The 21747-nt window shown below is 34.4% G+C and overlaps 1 protein-coding gene across 1 annotated transcript in view; it reads right to left on the reverse strand.

Annotated features, from left to right (window-relative positions):
- The window catches only part of LRP1B (LDL receptor related protein 1B), a 1301643-nt gene that overhangs the window by 666203 nt on the left and 613693 nt on the right, over window positions 1-21747 (reverse strand). Inside the window, exons 11-14 of the mRNA XM_040971988.1 lie at window positions 20265-20445; window positions 15414-15633; window positions 13512-13701; window positions 6758-6880 (exon numbers count right to left, since the gene is read on the reverse strand). Coding sequence (XP_040827922.1) covers window positions 6758-6880; window positions 13512-13701; window positions 15414-15633; window positions 20265-20445 — 714 coding nt within the window. The remainder of the gene's footprint in view (window positions 1-6757; window positions 6881-13511; window positions 13702-15413; window positions 15634-20264; window positions 20446-21747) is intronic.

Below are 21747 nucleotides of genomic sequence, written 5' to 3' on the forward strand. Positions count from 1 at the left end.
CTATGGTGGAAGCATGTACCAGGACTAACTAGAGCAAACGTCCCATATGACTTGGTGGAGTAGAGGGTTCAGGAGAATCCACCCAAATTTGAAAATTATGGGGTTTTGTTTGTTTGTTTGTGTACTAATTTTTGATTCATAGCAAAATTTTGCTTTATTATATAGATGTTCAGTTTTGATTTCCAAAGTATCCAAGACCAGATGAGATTGGTTGAGTTCAATTTCAACAAAATTCTTTTCATATGTTATCAGTAGTTACATCAGAAAGATATCGAATTACCAATGTTGAACATAAGGTTTGTCCAGAAATTAAAAGGATAGAAGACAGGTTACTTTTGAGCTGAGAATATCCATTATCAAGGAAACATTTAATATGGCATGTGACAACGTTTAAAATATTAGCTTATGATTTCAAATATCCTGGAAGTGCTCTAGTGATGTGGAATTGGATGGCATCATTAGCTATTGCAGACACTGAGCTATGGCCAGGCTACCTACCAAGTTTCACAGGAAAATAATGTATCTAGCATAACACAGACAGATAATTTCTATAAACAAATAAAAAAGATCAATGTTGCTTGCGTATTTTCCAAAAATTCTATAAATGACTTGTTTTATATTTCCTTTTAAAATTGTATGTATGCTTGTGAAAGAGACAGAAAGATCCCAAATTCTGGAAGTGAGAAACAGAACTCAGTTCTCCCATGTATGTGGCAGGGAACTAATCATTTTATATATCACCTGCTTCCCCACAGACACATATTAGTGCAATGCTTAGGAATAGAAGAAGCTCACGAGCTCAGATCCTCTGCTATGGGATGCTGGCATTCTAAAAGTATATTATTACCTGCACCAAACATCCACTGCATGTGATTATTTTATAAACTTAATTAGTGCATTGGAAATGATTCTCAAATGTAGATAGTGTCACACATAGAGCAAACAATTTTCTACAATAGAGTCAAATTTAGAGCTTATATTCAAAATTACTTTCTTAAAATGAAATTAAGATAAATTATTACTTTAATGAAAATTTCACTTATATGAAATAGATCCTTCAGGAAAGGAGTATCACTTCAATAGGATCAGCTGTTCATTGTCTCCTCTCACTATCCAAAAATATGGATGCCATTAATTTAAGAAAATTAAGACAGCTATATACACAGTAACACAGAGGAAAAGGTTCTCCAACACAAACATACTGTAAAAATGATCATGTGGTTAAAGAGCAACATGTATAATTTTTTTTCCAAATACTTCGTGATTAAACTCCTACAGCTCATGGTATTTGAATATAGACTTCAATTGCCTTCCATATGTTAACAAGTGTTGCAGTAGCAAGTTTTGTTTCTCAGTTCTGTTGTGAAGCATACATTTGAAAACTGATACAAAGTCTGTAATTCTACTGCCAGGATCACTTCTAGTAAAAACATGATCTCATCCATTAGTCTCTGCCAAAATAATAAATAACCCTTCACTTTTACCATTGTCAAAATAAAATAACACGCATCATGACAGGACTGGCATGGAGCTAGGGGTTTTCAAACATTCTAGGATATCTGCTGTTAGAACAGTGGTTCCCTCATGCCTCCATGGTACTGTAAAGGAGAATATATACTCCAGAATCACTATCTTCCCTTAATCAAATAAATATCTGTTGGAGATAATGGTGAGGTCATAATTAAGTGGAGAAGGAAAGCCTACTGGTACACAATTTTATTTTTACTTTGGAATCATCTTAAATTTGAATTTCAGCTCAGCCACTGGATCCATTTCATGCTCTTGGTTTAATAAGATGCAAGGCACATGAATAAGTGTCTCTTTTTCTAAGCTTGCTTCTTCCTTTCCAACCCTCAATGGACAGTATTTTTAAGCTCCTTGTTTTCTTATCCCTCAACTGACATTTGGCTGCCAACAGTATCAAAAGTGTAACTTAGTTCTAGCAGCATTTCTTCAGAGGCAAAAAAAAAAAGTTTCTTTGCTCTGTATACATCTCACACTAAGACAAACTTACTTGTTTAACAAAGTATTTGCTTTTAACTTTGGGAACATGCAACCTGTACTTAATTTTTTGCTTTTTGGTTTCTTTTTAATCAATCATATATGTGCATACATTTATAAATATGCATATATACACACATAGAAAATACATGTATAAATATATGTATAAATGAAGCATGCCATTGAGTGTTACTATTTACAATAATATTATTGCTTTGCTATGTAACTATGGCTTTAATATAAAGAGGGAAGGACAAAAAAGAAAATGGAGTGATGGTTTGCTGGAAGTCTTTATATAAGTTTCCTCAACACAGAAAAATGGTGAGAAATGCTGTGCTGGGTTTTGATTTTTCTTCTTAGGTTATAGCAGACTGACCTTTCATTTCATAGAGTGGACTTCTGATCAGCCATTCTAAGTGGTACATAATCCTCTGTGGGTTCCTATGTGTGGAAGGTTGTAAATATTCATCTGGATGGGGCCTCTCAACTTTTTACTGCCTTAAATTTTTACTACACATTAGATTGCACCTGCCCTAGAACAAAAGGCTTGTCACAGCTGAACAGATATATGACCTATCATAGTAGAGCACTGTGTCTGACAGGGAAATATATCTGGTGATCCAAAGGGTGACAAAGTTCACAGAGTGCCACTGACAGGTAATTTTGCAATGCCAGTCCTGGAGAACCAATGATTCCACAATGTTCAAGTCACTCTCCTATGAGAGTTCTGTTTAAATAATTCCTACGTCATAATCACAACCAAACTAGTTTTGTTCTCTTTTTTAAAGTGACTACTACTTTTCTGGAGTCTAATTTACTTTTTGGGGAATAATTTATGCCTTCATTTGTTAATATTGCATTTTGTGATTTTGCTCCACAAAAATGTCATAGGAACCTTACCCGGTAATCGGTGGTCCAGGCTTTACACCTTTCTCATAGGCACTAACTTCCATCGGACTCTGCTATACCAGAAAAGACTTCTAGAAGTTGTGAAAGGCTGTGCTCATGATCCACAAGTTTCACAAATACTTCTATCTTGCTCTCATTCTTCACTATTTCCAGGTATAGCATTAAGAAATCACTCTTAATCTACCATGTAGCATGAAAAGATTTGTCCATTGTGTTTTCTAAGTTAGATCTGTATTACAAATTAATTTTAAAAATCAGTGGTGTTTAGTCAACCCTGATTAAATGCCAATATGCTTTTTGTTCATTTGACATCAAGTCAAGTGAATGAGTACTGAAACAAGGAAGGCTGTATCTCAGTGGTTGCAGCATCTCTCTTGGTTTTGCTTGTCAGACTAAAATTACACCATCACATCTACAGAGGCCAATTCTATTGCTGGTACCATACTTCAAATTAAATCAGAAGCCCATAAGAATCAACACTACTAAGACATTAGTGGCAGACAAAATGATTTTTTTTTGTACTTTAATTTTGTCATATGCACACTAAATTTAACATAGTCTTAAGAAATCTTGACCATTACATATACAGGGAATTGGAGTCATTTGTTGAAACACTCTTGGAGCTATTTGCAAGGAATGATTTACTACATTACTCCTAATTTTTCCCATCACCCTTGAAGAGAACCTAAGAAAGCTGATTGACACATGAACAATTTCAGAGAACTTTTAATGGTCAAATGCAACAGCAAGTTTCCAAATAAGAACTTACATTTTTGTTCACTGAACATTGTTCAGTGTAACAAGTATACACAAAATCATCTTACTGTGTTTCATTGATTTCTGTTTTATTGTACTGGGTTACTTTCATCTATATATTACAGGCAGCAGAAAGAGATGATCAATGTCAGAAAATGTGTCTCTAACTCCCACCAGGTGTGTAATCACTTTTACAACCATAACAACTAATCAAATGGCAACAACATGACCAGCATTGTTTATGGTACTTGCTATCAAATCAGTTATCTAATTTTGATTTATACAGAGATAGTTAATAATAGTCTGGACTATTAAAAGAAGAAATCCTGTCAGTCTGAACTCTAAGTGCTACTGTAGCTTGTGCTCAGCTAATGCTCCTTATAAGATATCTGCATGTGTGGCTATGAAGAAATTGCTGAATATATTTTAATCTGTGTTTTTTGTGGTTTTTGCAGTTATGGCATAGCAAAAACCACATAATAGAGAGGGCTGGAAGAAAGTTCAAATAAAATAGAAGTAGACTGGAAATCATCAGAGCTCAAAAAATCATGTATGGTTCTGGAGAAAGTGACGGAATCATATCTCATTAATGGAAAAACACAAGTAAATGTGTCCTCTCTCACTGAAGCACTTAAACACCAGTGGATCTCCTAAAATAAAGCCAAGAAGGACAGACTTCTGAAGCATGTAGGAGGCAGAATAGCTAGTATGTAATGCACATGAACAGTTGACACATACTTTCTGTCTAAGTAATTCACAGATATGAGAAACATTTTCCATTCATGTGGTGATGCCCTCAGTAAGGTAAATTAGTGCTTGATCTATCGTGGCTATATGAGATATTCTCCGACTCGCATAAGCTGACTCCAAGGAGAAGGAGTTAAGCTGAAGTTAGTACAAAGCCCCAGTGAGACTTTCACTCTGTTTAGTTGCTTTGTAGGCAAGAACCAAGTTTGTATACATAAAGAGAATTGCCTGATTTTTGTTATGAATCTTCAGAATTTACCAGAAGTAGGAAATTTATGTAAATTGTAACAAATTTTCCAAGTAATGACAAAATCCTTGCAAAAATGACAACTTGAATTTTTGAATGTTAGCTTTAATTTGTATTATTTCAGTTAAGTCTTTTCCTACTTATTCCAGCTCACTTTAATATTCATAGTGCTTTTCTTATCTTTTTCCTGCATTCTGTAATATTGTTTTCCCCTACCAATCAATGGCATTTTTATATGCACATAAATAGGGATTGTATATAAATACCTATACATATTTTTGCATCTAAATGCAAGCACTAATTCGAGTGTAACTCTTAGGCAGTTGGTGGAGTTAAAGAATAACGGAAATGTGAGCCATGATTTGAAGTCCAATGATTCACACAACTTTGATTCATGTAACGATAGTTCACATAATTGAAATCGAGTAACTAATTAGAAAATGACAAGCTCTACATGTCATCTAGACATTATTATCTAGTGAATACAGGCTTTCTTCAATTTCTTACAATAACAAAGAATGACGATGAACATTCACAGGATCTCGGAGAGCTTGCTGTCTTAATCATTATATTGTCACTTTGATAAGAGAATTTGACTTCTTGCAAGGCCAATGGGACTGAAACAAAAGATTTATTGAGGACTCCCTCTACATTAAAAGCTGGTAGTTAAAATGCATATAGCTAATTCCTTTGCTCTGCCACTCCTGAAGTATGTACTAACAAAGTCTGTGCCTAACAAAGGAGAAAGTGCCTTCCATGTGACAGTCCACGCCCCTGAATTTTTTGAGAGGAGGCATGTGCTTGCATGTAGATGTGGGTACAATCCATTTTCAAAATGTCAGTATCTTTCCACTGCATTGGCAAAAGAAGCCATTTCACTCCAGCTAAACATGTTATTTTTATCTGTGAAGGGAACACACACAGGTGTACATACAACTAAAGGAAAAGAAAAAGTACTCCAACTCACTGCTCTAGCTCTAAAGGCCTTCAATGGCCAGACATGGGCAAGTCCAAAACAAGGAGCTGGGAACACGAATTAATAATGAGAGAATTATGATTCCCTTAAAAGCAAAAAGGACATATTTGAATATGTAAGAGTATAGTAATATTCTGGATACTATTATTACTAAAGACGTCACTATAAGAAATACCCCCACATTGCCCAATATCAATGAGAAGTAATTTGTATAAGAATGATGACGTAGTGAAAATGTGAGCATTAACTAGTAAGACAAATAAGAATTCTGACTGTTAACTAACTAAAGGATTTTAAAAGTGTATTTTTAAAGAGAAACTTCTACATACTGATTGAACTCCTAGCCAGAAATTCTGAATTATAATAAGTGAGATTGAGGAAGGCAGAAAGAATAGCCAAAAGCATACTTAGGTACGCATCTGAAATTACTGAAGCACAAAATGACATGAAATTTAAAATCAGTGGTAATGTTCTAATGCCTAAGTAAAATGTCAGAAAAGTTGAAACTGGGTCATCTGGCAAATTACAGATGGACTCATCAGTGGTGAAAAAACAAAGTGCCATAACAACGCATTAAAAATAACACCAGCCATCCAATATGAAAGAAGATAAAAGTCATTACGTCTTGAATGCCTTGAGTTAGGACACAGTTTATTCAACGTATTTACATATGAGATGAAACGTCAACTCTTCACCATTTTGACAAAGACTGGTAAGTACTGCCAAAATATCTTTTTGTGCCTTGTTCATCAACAAACACAGATAAATGGGCCTAGAAGCTATTTGATATAACTTTAGTTTTATGCTTTATTTTACTGCTCAAATTAGCCAAAAGTTATGCACATTAAATTGTAGCTACTGTGAAACTGTTAGTTTCACGAAATATTTGCTTCTTTTCACTTTTTTTGTTGTAGCAATAATATATTGTGTTAAACATATTCAGTCTCATTATCTGCACATTAGAATTTAATTGTTAAACATATACAGTTTGAAAATAATTACGTCTGAATAATTACGTCTGAATTTTCTTTTTCAAATTTGTCCTTAATTTTTTGGATTTCATCTGCTTCTAGTCTTCACAAGGAGCCAGATAAAGAAAGAGAAGAAGAAAAGTAACTTACATGTACAAGTTGTCCCATTCTCATCCAAAAGTTGATTATCAGCACAAGCACAGACTCTACCATCGGGAACAGCCAAGCAGAGAGTACTGCAGCCTCCATTATTTACTCGGCACATATTGTCACCTGTACGAGGAGGGAAAAGAATGTATCAGTGAAGTCAGATTCCAACCAAGCATAGTCATTCCAGATTCACACACTTGCTAGATATGAGTAATTTTTAATGTGGGCACACATATATCCTATGGGTAATATATATTTGGTACTGTATTCACAATTGTTGAATCACAATGAAAATAATGTTAAAATCAATAGATATTAATAGGAAAGAGGAATTTTCATGTTGGTTGGAAGGGCTATAGATCTGTGTGGAGCTATGTTTTGAAATAGAGACAGAGGAAAGATGGTACCATGGTCAATGGCCAAGATAAAGTTACAGGTTCAGGCCCCAATTCTCTTGAAAGAAGACAACTAGCTACAGGAATAAGTACTAGGAACAGTGGTGCGATATTCTTTGCTCATGTGTAAAGGGTGTACAGTCAAGTACACTGAGTGGTGCAAAAAGTACACCGTATCTCCCAAGTTGCATCAGTGAGCACCCTTGCTAGTTGTCTCAAAGACCTGCAGAGTGGATGCAGTTATGAGATACCCAAAAGGCACTCACTCAGGCATTGGTAAACCTGTGTAAGCTAGCATTGAAGACTCCCAATAACACAGTAAGTTTCGGAAGAGGTTGGAGATGACGCTTCCTACAGATGTGGATAGGAATAGGCAACATTCAGGTATCGATGATTTTCCTGATATCTTTTAAGAAAATACAGGAAAGGAACTAGACACTGATAATGCTAGCAAATCCAACTGGCGTGTTATGAGCAGGGTCATTTTATACTGTGTGATACTTTGCAAAATACAATAAGTAATTGTTTTATTGGATAAGGAGGTCAAACTCGAACCTTCAAAATATTTTTAATTCCTCAGACCCACACAATAAACTAAGAAAAAAATGAAGCTTATATTGGTAGTCAAAATGCAAATGTCAAATATGTGACTGAAGTGGCAGATTATATTATACTCTGGGCCTCAGGGGATATGCAGAAAGTAATAAGCAGCAAAAAAATCACTGAAAAGCTAAGGAAGGCAATAAATATTCTACACAGATACACAAATGATCATTGTGTGCCTATAAATCAAGAAATGACTTGAAGTATTTTATCACTGCTTTCCAGTATTCTGAAGAATAAATGTAATTTCCTATGTTCATGGCAAAATATAAAACTAAAAATTAAAAAAGCTAATAATGCAAGGCACAGTATTAATTTCTAAGCTTTAAGTGTGATTAAGTTTAGTTTAGCCTTTTTTCTTTCTCCAACAAGGATGTAAATATATAACTAGATCTTCAAAGACCATGTTTATGCCTTGAGTATGGCAGAAAAATGTAACATTGTATGGGACATTCAAATCTTTCTACAAAGTGTATAGTATGTCTAGGAATTAATTACATTTTTAACATTTAAGTTAATATTTTGACTATGGAAATGTATTAGTAACTATATTGAAAATTATTTAACAGAATTAAGTTGATATATTTTAAGTAATAAATTTGTAAAGAATTAAGCTGTAAGACATAAATTACCTAAAATAAAATATCAGGGTATATTTTCATGTGGGAAATATATGCTGAATTTTACATACTTTAATCAATGGCATAAACACATTATAAAAACAACAACTAGAATTCAACATCATTCCAGTTGAATCTAAAACTTAAATATTCAGAAATAAATAGCTGTTATTTAAATTTAGAACTAAAGGCTACCCAGCCTCCTATATCCCAGCACTGACACCATTTCATGGTGTTCCTACAGCTGTCATCATTCCTTAAACTTACTGCAATCCATCTCAAAAGACAGAATTATCCTATTCATCTTAGAATGTGAAGCAAGCTGGGAAGCACGTGAGTGGTGTAAGCAGAAATAGTCTTTTCAGACTTAAGTTAATGTTTGATGTTTTCTTTACAAAGTTCTTTGCTTGGAACAAGGTCTCCTTCAAACTGAATGCCAGCCAGATGGACTTCTGGGTGCATGAACAATCTGTTGACTGGGAGAAATTATCAGTACACAGCTAGCCAGGCCAATTGGAAGAGTGAGATGAGGCCCTTTCACTGGATGCTGGCCGAATTCTGCAGGGATGTCTAACTCATCTGACTCGCTTGATCCAGTGTCAGAAAAACAATATTCACACTTGCAATACTCCAAAAATCAAGCGTTTTTATCTACCAATACGAATAGGAAGTGCATTGACTGGTCTCCCAATTAAAACCTTTTTTGAAATTATTTATTTATTTAGATTGTACTGGAAAGCAGACAGACAAACAGAATTTGCAACCAAAATATCCATAACAACTGGGGCGCAGCCAGCATAAAGCTAGGAGCCTGGAATGTAATCAGGCTCCCACTTGGTGGGCAGACACCCAGCATCTAAAAAGTCACCTGTTAATTTCCAGGAAGCCAGATTGGGAGTGGAGCTGGGAATCAAACCCATGTGCATTGTCATGGGGTACAGGGGGAAAATGGAAGGTATTTATTGACACTTATAAAACCATAATAAGGCACGACTGGCTCTCAATAAAACTTCAAAAGATTTTATTACTATTTCAATGCATACTTAAGTGATTTTTTTGCTGATAAAATTGGTTTATTTATTTCACAAAAAGCTGAATACACCTAAGCAACGACAACAAAAAATCCCACTGTTTGTCTTCTTTAGATTTGAATTTTCCTCACAGCTGTGGAGTGAAGGAATCTTCTTTTTTCTACAGCTCTGCGGGCTACGGTGTAAACTTCTCAGTATTTTCTTATATGTAAAGAGTTAGAAGTCTGTACCAATCTCACAATTCTTAAATCTAAGGAAGAGTCACTGTTTTCTTACTAATGCAGACATATTGAAGTTAGTACTTTAGAAGATGCGTCAGACATCACATTTATTCCAAAATGTTGAATAAAGATCATGGTGAGAACCAACACCAAAGTCATGGACTTAGCCTAGGATAATTGCAGAAGAATTGGTTGCTTTTTTAACATTTTTTTTTTTTTTTTCTGAAACAGTTCTACAGGCTCAGAATTTATCCTTCCGTTCCCCATTCTCCTTCCCTCACACTGTTTCAGCCCATGTTATTATAATGCTCCAGTACTTCAGCAACAGTCACAAGTGTATCATTCTGGTATTTAAGTGTCTCATGACATTGCAGGAATACACCATGGTAGAGAGTCCAGAATCCTCTCCTATGGTCAAGATATACTTAGCAGTTTCATTTGCAGTCCTTCATTTGGAGTAGAGGTGCATACTGTAATGTATCTTCAGTTTTCTTTTGTATGCTCTTCTACAGAGGAATTGATTTTCAATGTTAGGGACATATTTTTTTTTACCTCTCCTCTCTTTCATTGGTAATGTTTACATTTGACTTGCACTGAAGCTACATAAGCCAATGTGTGCATATGTAACTATTCAGAGTCTAGTTAGTTACTTCTATGGTGATTATTTCAAAAACAGGTACGTTAAAAAGGAAAACATTCTTTTAAGGATGTTCTTCTTGTGGATCCCATGTCTAGCAAAACCTACAAAATGATGCTTAATCGATATACCGTATATTAAAAATCACTTTTTATTATACTAATTTTACTTTAAAATGCACTTGTGTTTACATATAAAAATTTATAATCCTGTAACTCTTGTGTTCACATATAAAATTTTATAAGCTTATAACTCAGATAAATGGAAAAGTATGCAAGACAGAGACTGAAAGAGAATGAAACTGTGTGGTTATGTAAGAAGAGCTCATGTCATTCAGTGAGAAACTGGTACAATTGATGGTGTTTTCCTATTTGTTTTCACAATTTTGTAAACAGAAAAAGGACTAACAGGCACTATACAGTCAACATTCATATTTCACTAATTATATATTTCCAGAAGTTTATTTAAAATGAATGTTTAAAAGTTGCAAAGGGAGATACCACTGAGAAAAAGTATAATACAGTAAGAGAAGACATGCACATATAAACACCTGTTCTTTGTAATTCCTTCCTTGGCAAATGTAATAAATACTAAAAAAATTAAATGGAAAATATTATCCAATGTCAATGATTACTGATTTAAAAAGTGTTAAGAAAGTGTTCTTTCTATGCTGTGTTGTTAGTTGCAGTTCTAATTAATATTTAATAATATTTCTATAATAACTTAATTTATTTTTATTGGAAATTCAGATATACAGAGTGGAGGAGAGACAGAGAGGAAGATCTCTATCTGTTGATTCATTCTCTAAATGGCTGCAGTGGGTGGAGCTGGCCGAACCAAAGCCAGGAGCCAGGAGCCTCTTCTTTGTGTCCCTTGCAGATGCAGGGGCCCAGGGTTATGGGACATCCTTGATTGCCTTCCCAGGCCACAGGCAGGGAGCTGGATGGGAAGTGGAGCTGCCGGGATTAGAAAAGGTGTCTATATGGAATCCTGGCACGTACAAGGTGAGGACTTCAGTCACTAGGCTACTGTGCTGGGCTCTTGGACAATCTTTTTAAAATATAAAGATTTGGCAGAAAATTCAGGCCACTTAATTAAACTCATCAAGGGTAGTGATAAATAATCAGTTTAGCTAAATTCATTCTCTTGTTAAGATATAGTGATTTCTACTGTAACATTAATGAAGAGTTAAATGATCAGGGCTAAATTATTTTTTAATCCTCCCTCAATCAAAAAAAAATGAAAGCTCACTGTGAGGATAGTGTTTTTCACAATTAAATGTTAATAGCACCTTTAAAATTCATGTACAGCCCTCTATGAGAGGCATGTGCTTTGCATTGTAACATTTTACCATACTGCTCCTATTTATATAAACTTAATGATATGACTGAGGAATGGTGTGGCGAGACAACAGATTAAGCTGCTTTCTGTGAATCTGATATATATGAGGGACAATTCATGTCTTAGATGCTCCACCTCTGGTCTACCTCCCTGACAATGGTTTGGAAAAAGCAGCTGAAAAAGAGACAAGTATTTGGGGCCTTATATCCATGTGGGAGACCCAAATGAAGCCACTGGCTCTTGGATGAGGCCTGATTCAGCCCTGATCATCGGGGAAGTGAAATTGTGGTTAAATAATCTTCCTTTCATTCTGTCTCTTTAATTCAGACTTCCAAAATAAATGAGTCTTAAAAAAATAATTCTATGCTATGACTTCAGGTGTAGAAATGGTAGTACCAACTAATATAAATTATTGAGAATGCACTGTTCCTAGTTTTATGTAACCAATAGTTATCTATCATTCACGGCATTTTTATGAACATGATTTAAATCTGTAATAATGAGTCCAAAAATTCAGATGGAGACAGGTCTGTGAATACTTATCTCCACATATTTTGCCTTTAGCGGATGAACTCAGTCAGTAACTAGCAGTTTAAACAAAAAGATGCTAAAGGTCTTGTGAATATTGGCTAGAAGAAATTGAGCAATGACATTCAAGAACAGCTGTCTTGAAAGAGATAGAAATAGGAAGATGTGATTGCATATTGACTGGTGTGCTGACATCCAGGAAACTAGTGACCTTGAAATTAGAGGGAATAACAATTCTCAAAACAGGATCCTAGAGAAGACTGGTTTCTCTTCACAGTTTTGTGTTCTGTTAAGGAAACCACCATTGTGGAAAGGGAAGGCTGAAGGGTTCACATTGAAAACTTTACCCTTAATATATCCAGGCAATTGCTTTTATTCTTTATTTCTTGTCCACGGCCATTTCATTTGCATTCTCTTTAGAAATAATTTTATCCCTCATTAGCTATTGATATTTCTTATTTTATGCCCTTTCACTATTTAATAAAATGGCATCTTTATGCCAATGAAGCAAACTTAATATGGTAGGAAAAATGTGAAGCCCTTGAATGAGATTATTTGCTGTGAGATTTCTGATTTGGCAGAAATATTTTAAAACAACTCATGAATACATTCTATTGAATACATCCAATTGAATGCATTCTATTGGTATGATGTGCATTAGAAAATTCAGGATATAATTTATTCATTCTAAATGTACCGGCATGTATACTCATTAAATTTTTACAAGGATATTGCTATAAAAAGGAAACAGTGACTAAATAAGAAAAAAGTACCACATATTTTACCTATAAACTTTCCTTGTGTAATATTTAAGTTCTGAACAATGCTATTTATAGGAGGAATAATAAATATTCATAACTAGAAAGATAAAACACAAAATATCCTACTTTATACTAAGATATAAATATTGTGGTAGATTCTTTACTTTGCATTAGTTAAAACAATTACCTTTTCATAAATACACATAGGAACTAAGATAAACACACTTAGAAACATAGAAATGCCATTTTTGTATTAATTATCCTAAAATATTTTCCATATTCTTTTCAAATTAAAAATAATTTATAGCTCTAAATAGCTACTCATCTAAAACATTTCAATCTTTTTTTTAACTTTAACTTACTGTTTATTTCAGCTAAAATGACATGAGAAACTAAGTATTTGCAGGAAGCCTTCAACTTCACTGTAATAGAATTTCCAGTGTTCCTGAATAGGCCGCTTACAACACAAACATCTTTGATCCTGATGCCTACAATCTGATTCACTGTAGAATATTTGGATGCATTGTGACATAAAACTTCAACATGGTCAAAATATTTAGTAACTACAGTGAAGTGTGTTTATATGGAAATGCAAAAGCAGTTTTAACTTTCAATACCTTGTTGTTTTCGTGGATCATAGATCTGAAGCCCAAACAGAGGTGGCCTTTCGTGCTTCAGTAACGTTACCTCACTTGTTATCAAATCTAGTTGAAAAATGGAACCATTCATATAATCAGTCCAGAACACATAATTCCCATGATGTGACAGTCCAAAAGGGTGATTCAACTCTTTCCCACTGTAAACAATCTGTGAAACATAAACACATTGTGAAGTCAGAACTGACATTTAGAAACATGACTAAATATTTTAAAATTATATTTAAAAATATATTTAAGAATCTGATGGGGTGGGATTTTGGGGGGACTCCCAACTATAGAAAATTGTACCACATAATTCAAAATTCAAAAAAACATTTAAAAAAATAACAGGATGATCTAATGTCATAACTCATCTTTTCTTCTATTAGATTTGGAAAATGGATTTCACAACAAGAGCATATTTTTCTGTTTTCCTTGGGGCATACAACTTGAAAGACATCACCTATATTTTACCCAGTTAAATTCTCTCCTAGGTAGCAATTACACACAGTTAAGAATAGAGACACCAACATGCCTTTGCTAAAATCTCATCCTTATCTCTGAAGAATTAAGGACACCACAATTCTGCATACTGAAATGTAAATCATTCAATAACCATAGAAAAACATGTTTTCATGGCACTGGAAGTGAAAAATCTTTTAATTGTGCCACTGCACACTGAACAAATCTGAGATAATGACAACCAAGGCAAACAGTTTAATATTTAGTTGTAAACAGATAAATGTGGTGAATTTTAAATCTGACTATTGAAATGTATGTATATGTGGTACTTGCAAAAATATTTTCACCTTTACATTTGCAAAATCCTATTTCACATGGGAAACCACAGTTGTTATTTGAAATTAGAAAAAATAAGGAAGTTATTCAAAGAAATTAAGATTAGATGCACAAGTTTTATTCTTTTCAGCTGAATTTGTGCACCATTACCACATACAGAGTAGTTGAGACAACTTCTCACCTTCCTGTGGGTTAAGATGTGATGGCTATGAAAGATTATGTTGGCTGCATTCATTAACATCCTTTAAAGAAGCAAAAGAGTTCATATAGTACCTGTTAATGCGTGGTGCTAAATTAAATGCCAATCAGTTTCACTCACTTGAGAAAAAAATATTTAAAGCATTGTTAGAGGAAATCAATGCTTGTAATGGTGTTTAACAGAATAGTTCACTGTTCATTTCTGCAACAACATCCATAATGAGTAGGCTTCTGTGCCGTCTTCCCCAAAAAGGAAGGGAACTTCATGTCAAGAGAAGTGTTTTGAAAACTTTTATCGTTCTGTTCCCTAATTAAAAGTTGAAGTCAGTCTTGCCAAATACGTCTCTGTCTCAGAGCCACGGAATAATTTGACAATTACTTTGAAATCATATTGTAATGACTCTAGCAAAAGAGGCGAGAGGAACCTGTTATCTAGTCACCATGCGTGAAGTCCATTTCATCCTATTCTATCAATGTCAATGTCAGAGCCTTTCATTCAGATAAACCTGTGTAATTATCTTCTCATCATGTATATGCTAAATTTCATCTGCAAATATTGAACATATATGACTAGAGCTAGTTTTCTTAGAAATAAAAAGCTCATCAATAATGCAGCAAAAGCTGTATTTTGTAACAGCTCTGGTATTCAGAGCTTCTTAAAAAAAAATCTCACACATCCTGGCATACCACAGTGAGCAAGGTTTGGTCTCCTGGAGGCAAGTGCCAGCTGCACTACTTAATACTCAGCCTCCTGTAGCCACCCCACAGAGACTATTGGCAGCCCCTCAGAGGAATAAAAATAAACTTGAAAGTATTTTTAACACGACACAACAAGGCTCTTTGGAAGAAGCCTGTGGGTTAAAAACAGCAGCATTTGTCTTTTACCTTCCTGTGAGTTCCATTCAAAAACACTTTTTCAATATGATCATAATAGGCATCACACCAGTACAATGTGTTGGTGTGAAAGTCCAGGGTCAAACCATTTGGCCACAGCATCTTTGAAGTCACAAAAATCTGCCGATTGAAACCATCCATCCAGGCTTTCTCAATCCTTCCCACGCTGTCATCTATTTCATCTTCCTCCCAGTCTGTCCAGTACATCCAACTAAGACATGAAAAACAAGAGCACATCCATGTTATTTCAAGCAGACACCATCTACAGAGACACTTCCTCAAGATTTGGCACTTCCACAAAATTTAATTTCATTCTGATGTGTTCTCCTAGCTAATACTTATCTGTCAAAGGGAGGGGCAGCTGTGAAGTTCTCAGAGAAGTGAGGATTTGTTCACTGGAAACAGTCCATTTAGATTGATTACAGCAAATCCGCTACAGCACTATCACACTTATTTACTTCCTGCATTAATTTGAACATAATAGTTAGTGCAAAATATTTATTTTCTTTGATGTTGTTAGCCCGTCTGGCAAATGACTTCTTAAGGCAGTGTTAATCTTCGGTGTTGTCTACTTCACCAAATATATAATGAATTGTGTGATTAAAAAGGAAGACCGAATGACGTGAGAAGCCATGGCATAGTTAATGATCTACTCCAAGCTTTATTTAATCTCAGATGACTTATTATTTTTTAAGGCAGGCAATTGGATTGCCTTTGTTCTAAAGGGCATGGTCATACTGAGTTTGTTTGGTCAGGTCCAATTTGTCTTGCTTATGCAAATTATCTGTGCCTTATTGCCTCTTATTATTACCCCCAAAACCCACAAAAGATGATTTAGCTCCACATGAGTTTAATAACAGCAGGTTGACTGACCTTGAGATTCTGAGTTTTAATTTCTTTCTCAAACAAAAGGATTTATTTTTTAGAAGCAAATCTTTTTTGTGAAAGTTCTAACAGTGGGAGAAGGAGGGCCTTGAGGCAATGTTCCACCACACAGGTCATTGTAGGGTCATGTGAAAGTTCATGAGTTATTAATTAAGCTATGAAGTCCTAATCCGGTCTCTTCACATACGACTTCTATAAAGCCTCACAGTTTCTGCACGCTGCTTGTCTTAAAAACACTCTTCTTTCTTGGCTCTCCTGCCTCTCTCATTTTGTAGACTTGAAAGAATTTTTCAGATGATTTGCATGAAATCTGTGTCTATGACTAAATATTCAACTGAAATCTAAACAGGCATACTTGGGGGAAAAAGAAATGTGATACACTATCCATTTTGTTAAATTAAATGAGTACTGGCTTACCATTTCAACAATTTACAATTATGCTGGTAAGCCTTTTTTGACCTTAGTACATTGAGAATTCTGAATTTTATTAGTTCTAGAAATAAACATCTGTACATGTCAATCCTAACTTCATTTCCTTGATGCTTCTATTATTGAGAGAGCAAAGGAGGACAGAAAGACATTCTATTTTCCTTAATTCTGTGTTAATTAGGTCCTATTACCTGATTTAAATTAAATAAATAAAATATATAATTTTCCTCTCCATTGATATTTTTCTTGGAGCATCTTATGTGGTTTTAATCTACTTTGTTTTCATTTTTTGTGCTAATTTTTACTTTATTGAAACTGCAATTTTCTTGCCCCAGGGTTTTTTCTTTTCATTTTGTCTACATATATTGTTTTACTATTACTCTAAGTCAAACAACACACACACAGAGACAAATATAAATATTGTAAGCATATTGTAAAATAATTTGAAGTTTTAAAAAAGCATTGCGATTCATTTATTTCTCAATATTATTTTCATTCAGGCAGAATATAAGAAAATATTTTTCTAAATTAATGGTGCCAATCTGCTAGAGACTGGGTATATACGTGATCATTATGTATTCTTAGTTATATGATTACAAGTTATCTTAAAAAAAACCCTTTACATTCAGCATTTTATAATACTGATTCTTAACTCTCTATCATAGGGATATAACCTAAAAACATATAAGGAACAAATATAAATATAGATTTCTAAATGGTGATTGGAGCATTCAAAAAATAAAAACTGGATTAATCTAGACTTTTGTTAAATTTTACCCACTTTTACTGCCTGTTTAAATTCTTGATGCCATCTATCAGTGGTCTTTCTAGAAACAGTCAAAATACATCTTTGCTAAGCTTCCTACACTTGCTTTTATTTTTTTAGTAGATTATCTAGTCTATGTCTTGTATCATATTGGATGACAGCACAGGTCTAGTTATAATTAACTAAATTTTTAATAATTAAGGTCAGGCATTATTCCTTATTCATAGTTGCCACCTGAAACATCATACTTGGCTTTCTTGAATTTCATTTTGGAGTGACCGCTATTAGAAACACTTAAATCCTTAAAATTTCATTAGCATGTAAAATATATTTATTTTTCATTCAAACACTTCCATTGGGTTGCTGAAGCAATGCCTTGTTGTCAACCACAGCAATATGTCACCATTAAGAGAGACGAGATTCAGTTTGGGAGGGAATCTACATCCAGCACATTTTGGAAATATTCCATAGAGGTGGCTATTTAGAAAGGTCAGAATGGGAGATCTAAGTGTATTGGTTTGAGCACAGATTGAAAAGAGGAAGGTGCAGAGGAGTGAATCTATCCACAGCCATGCAGTGTGAGGAGCAGCATGTAATCATATTACTTTTCTAGTTTACCCTTTCGCTGGGAGTAAAGCACAACATAGCTCTCATAAATGCCTGGCAAGGCCATGCAATCCTTTCTAATCTCATCTTCAGTTTTTTTTCTCCCTTCGTGAACACAATCCAGCCACCTGCTTATTATCCAAGTTTCTTTCATGGCAAAACATTTGCACTATTTGCGATTTTTAGATGTAGCATTTACTTCATTTGGTGAAAACTCTTCTGTTTCTCATGGCATCTTTCTTTTATTCAATCAGTTCTTAGCTGAAAAGATGTCTCCTTAATGTTTCTCAGCAATCTAATAGCCTCTACTGTTGACCACCATGATACCAACCTGCTTACTGCCTCCATCAATGGGCATTTTGAAATTAACATGTGATAGCTATTTACTTATTATGGCTTCCTTCCTACAGATGACCCAAAGTGCTTCCTGAGGATTAAGTTCAAAGTACAGAGCTCCTTGTAGAGTGCATTGTTAGAGTCACAGATCTGTATACATATACATATGGATATTGATTTTCAGATTGGTGCAAAGCAGCAATACTCTATTTGAATATCTGAGTGTAAAGGGAAAGGTACAGGAGTCCCTCTGTGTATCAAGGAAGGCAAACATCTTTGGTAGGTACAAAGGTAGGCAAGGATACAGAGATCACCTTAATGACAACAAAGTAGATACATAACATAAAACAAAGAATATCAGTGAAACTTGCATCCAAAAGCATGAACTATGTAGAATGGTGTCAAGCATAAACTGGACACTTGCCTGCTATGGAGGTGTTGACAGGGATTCGTGAATTTGATGAGGAAAGGGACTAGTGACCTTTAAATTTCCTTCTGAATCATACGGTTCCATGATTTTCACATCATGTCATCTATCTTTGCACAACAAAGACTTTTTAAGGCTCTTGGAAAACATTTTTTTTTTTTCCTAACAGAATGCTAAGAGGAAAAATGCTATTTGAGGACAAATTTGGGAATTCTTGCTTTCAAATACATATGGGTAATATGAAGCAACTATTTCCTGTTACAACTAAAATTGTCTTGGTTTAAAGGTCAAGTGGATGGCATATTTAAAAGTCCAGGAATAGAAACAATAATTATAAAATCCACACAGAATCACTGAGTTTTGAATTATGTTACAAAAACCCACAGAATGTGTTTATCCATTTCTTAGAAGAAAGCACTGTATCTTGAGCCATTAAACACAGACATAACTCTAGGAACTGCATTTGGGTATCTCAATTTATAAGGGATTTACAAACCTGCTGTTCAATTAAATACTGTTAGTATGTATGCAACAAATTATAAAGACTTTTTCACTTTATGATGCTATTTCGAAGCAAGAACACCACAAAGCTAAGAAGAGAATAACATCTACACAAATATGTGACAAATGTGATTCTTTTCTTTTAAATGCCATTCTGGTAGGGATGTCTACATCTCTTTCACATTCCTATAACTACAGTCTGCATTTCTATTAACACCTCCAAATAGAAACCAAAAGTTTATGTTACCAAGAATTCGAGAAAGTATTTCTTCTGCAAACGAGTAGTACATGCTACACAAAGAAGTTCTCATGTGGAAACTGTAGCATCTAACATGTTGTCAATATCATCTTGGACTAATAAACAAGACTGTCAGAATTGATTTATATGCCAATTCTCTGATTAATTCGATGTCTTTTACACATCATTTACCAGTCCTTTACATATTATATATGTAAAAGATAAGAATAGTGGCTAATTCAAAGGATAGAATATAAGTAAGGAATTATAACAAGTGATGATTATAAGTGAGGTATATTACAGAATATAAGTGAGGTAACCTATTCAACCAAATATCTAGTACACAATTAATGTACATCTTTCTCTGTGTTTGGAATACGTTAAAATTCAGCTACATTAAAAATTGATTCATTGATTCAGTTGATTGTTTTTCTTTGGGTCATGATATCTAAAATAAAAAGTTATAACATTTATCTTTAAAAAAATATATCCTTCTTCAAGTAATCTATTTCAGTTCAACACGTCTTGATAATTAGACCACATTCTTGGGAAGAGGAAATCATTAAACAATTAGTTTTGCCCAATCAGATGATGCATACATCCTAGTATATTCATTTCTCTGTTGCTAATACAAAGCCAATAAACAATACAAACCCATGCACTGGATCCACCACAATCCCTCTGGGATGGGACATCTCTCCTTCTAAAAGAGTCTTTCGACTTTGGGAAGCCTTTTCCAGCCTAGCCACATTAATGGTTTTCCTATGACCATCATTTGTCCAGTAAAGATTATTTCCAATCCAGTCCACGGCAATGCCCTCAACATTATCCAAGTCTGTTGGAAAAATACAAGCAAAACAGAAACAATTGATTTTGTAATTATAGTAAAATGACTATCCACTAACACCTACTTAATGAAAATTTTGATTCTCTCAAAATGTGAACATTGGTCCCTGAACTGTTCACAGCATAATTTTGGCAATTAGTACTATTCCATTGGCTATTTTCAAGTGTATTCTGAAGTCCATTTTATATGAATACAGGGTTCTGCTATTCATATACATTTTTATAATATATATGACTGTTAATAACTATAACATTTACTTCTTTTGGGGTGCAATATGTTTCATTTGCAGCAGTGACCAGCAGAAAAATAAGAAAGTATAAATGATGTGAATGGAAAAGGATGGATACTGGTGGAAAATAAAGTAATAGAGACTATTCAGAAGAAATACGTAGCAAGTTCAGATATGTATTATATAACCCGAGTGAACAAAGTAATAAGAATGTCCTCTAATCAAGAGATGGACAGATCCAGGTGAAGCACTTATTTCAAAGTCCAGAACAAACTTTCATTGTAGAACCAGATGAAAAACAACTCTCAAAAGAATCATTGAAACATCTGTATGTATTTTAGACTTAGACTGAATACATCCTTTTACAAGTTCCTATAAGATACAATGATAAATCAAAAAAATTACAAACATATGACTTTTGGAATTGGCCTACGACCTTTTATTTTGCAAAAAGGGATGTTAATACTTCAAGGTGAAGTCCTTTCTTTCTAGACCATTCCCATTTAAAGAGCTGAACTGGGATGAAAAGTCCAAGATATTTCAGCCATAATGTAGACCTTCAACACCAGATAGGTCACATTCAATTCCCGCCACTTGCTCTCCTAATTGTTTGCCATTTTATAAACTATGCTCCAAACTGCAGACCACAGTGCATGGCTCTATTCCACTGCATGATACTCCACTGCTAACTTCTCCCAAGAAGGCTAATATCTGCTTTTCTCCTGGGCACGAGATCCAGAGCTAGAACTTGGCAAAGCAATACACACTAACACTTCAGTGCTACTTTCCTAGCTGACACCATAGATATTAACATATAAGCCTTGTGTTCATGCACTCGTGGGAAGTTTAAGCCACACTGTCTCCTATGATAATACATATCCACAATTATCACATCCTTTAATTATAAGAATTCTAGCTCTGGACAAAATACTATTTTCCTTTATGATCTTTTCTGCTAATCAACATGGACCCTGACTCAGGTTATATAAAACATTCTTTGATATAGCTGAAAATCCCATTAGTGAATCAGATATGTTCTCAGATTCACTTGGCTGAGTGCT

The sequence above is a fragment of the Ochotona curzoniae genome, unplaced genomic scaffold, assembly GCF_017591425.1.
Source record: "Ochotona curzoniae isolate NIBS_2020 unplaced genomic scaffold, NIBS_Ocur_1.0 contig_2210, whole genome shotgun sequence".
NCBI lineage: Eukaryota > Metazoa > Chordata > Mammalia > Lagomorpha > Ochotonidae > Ochotona > Ochotona curzoniae.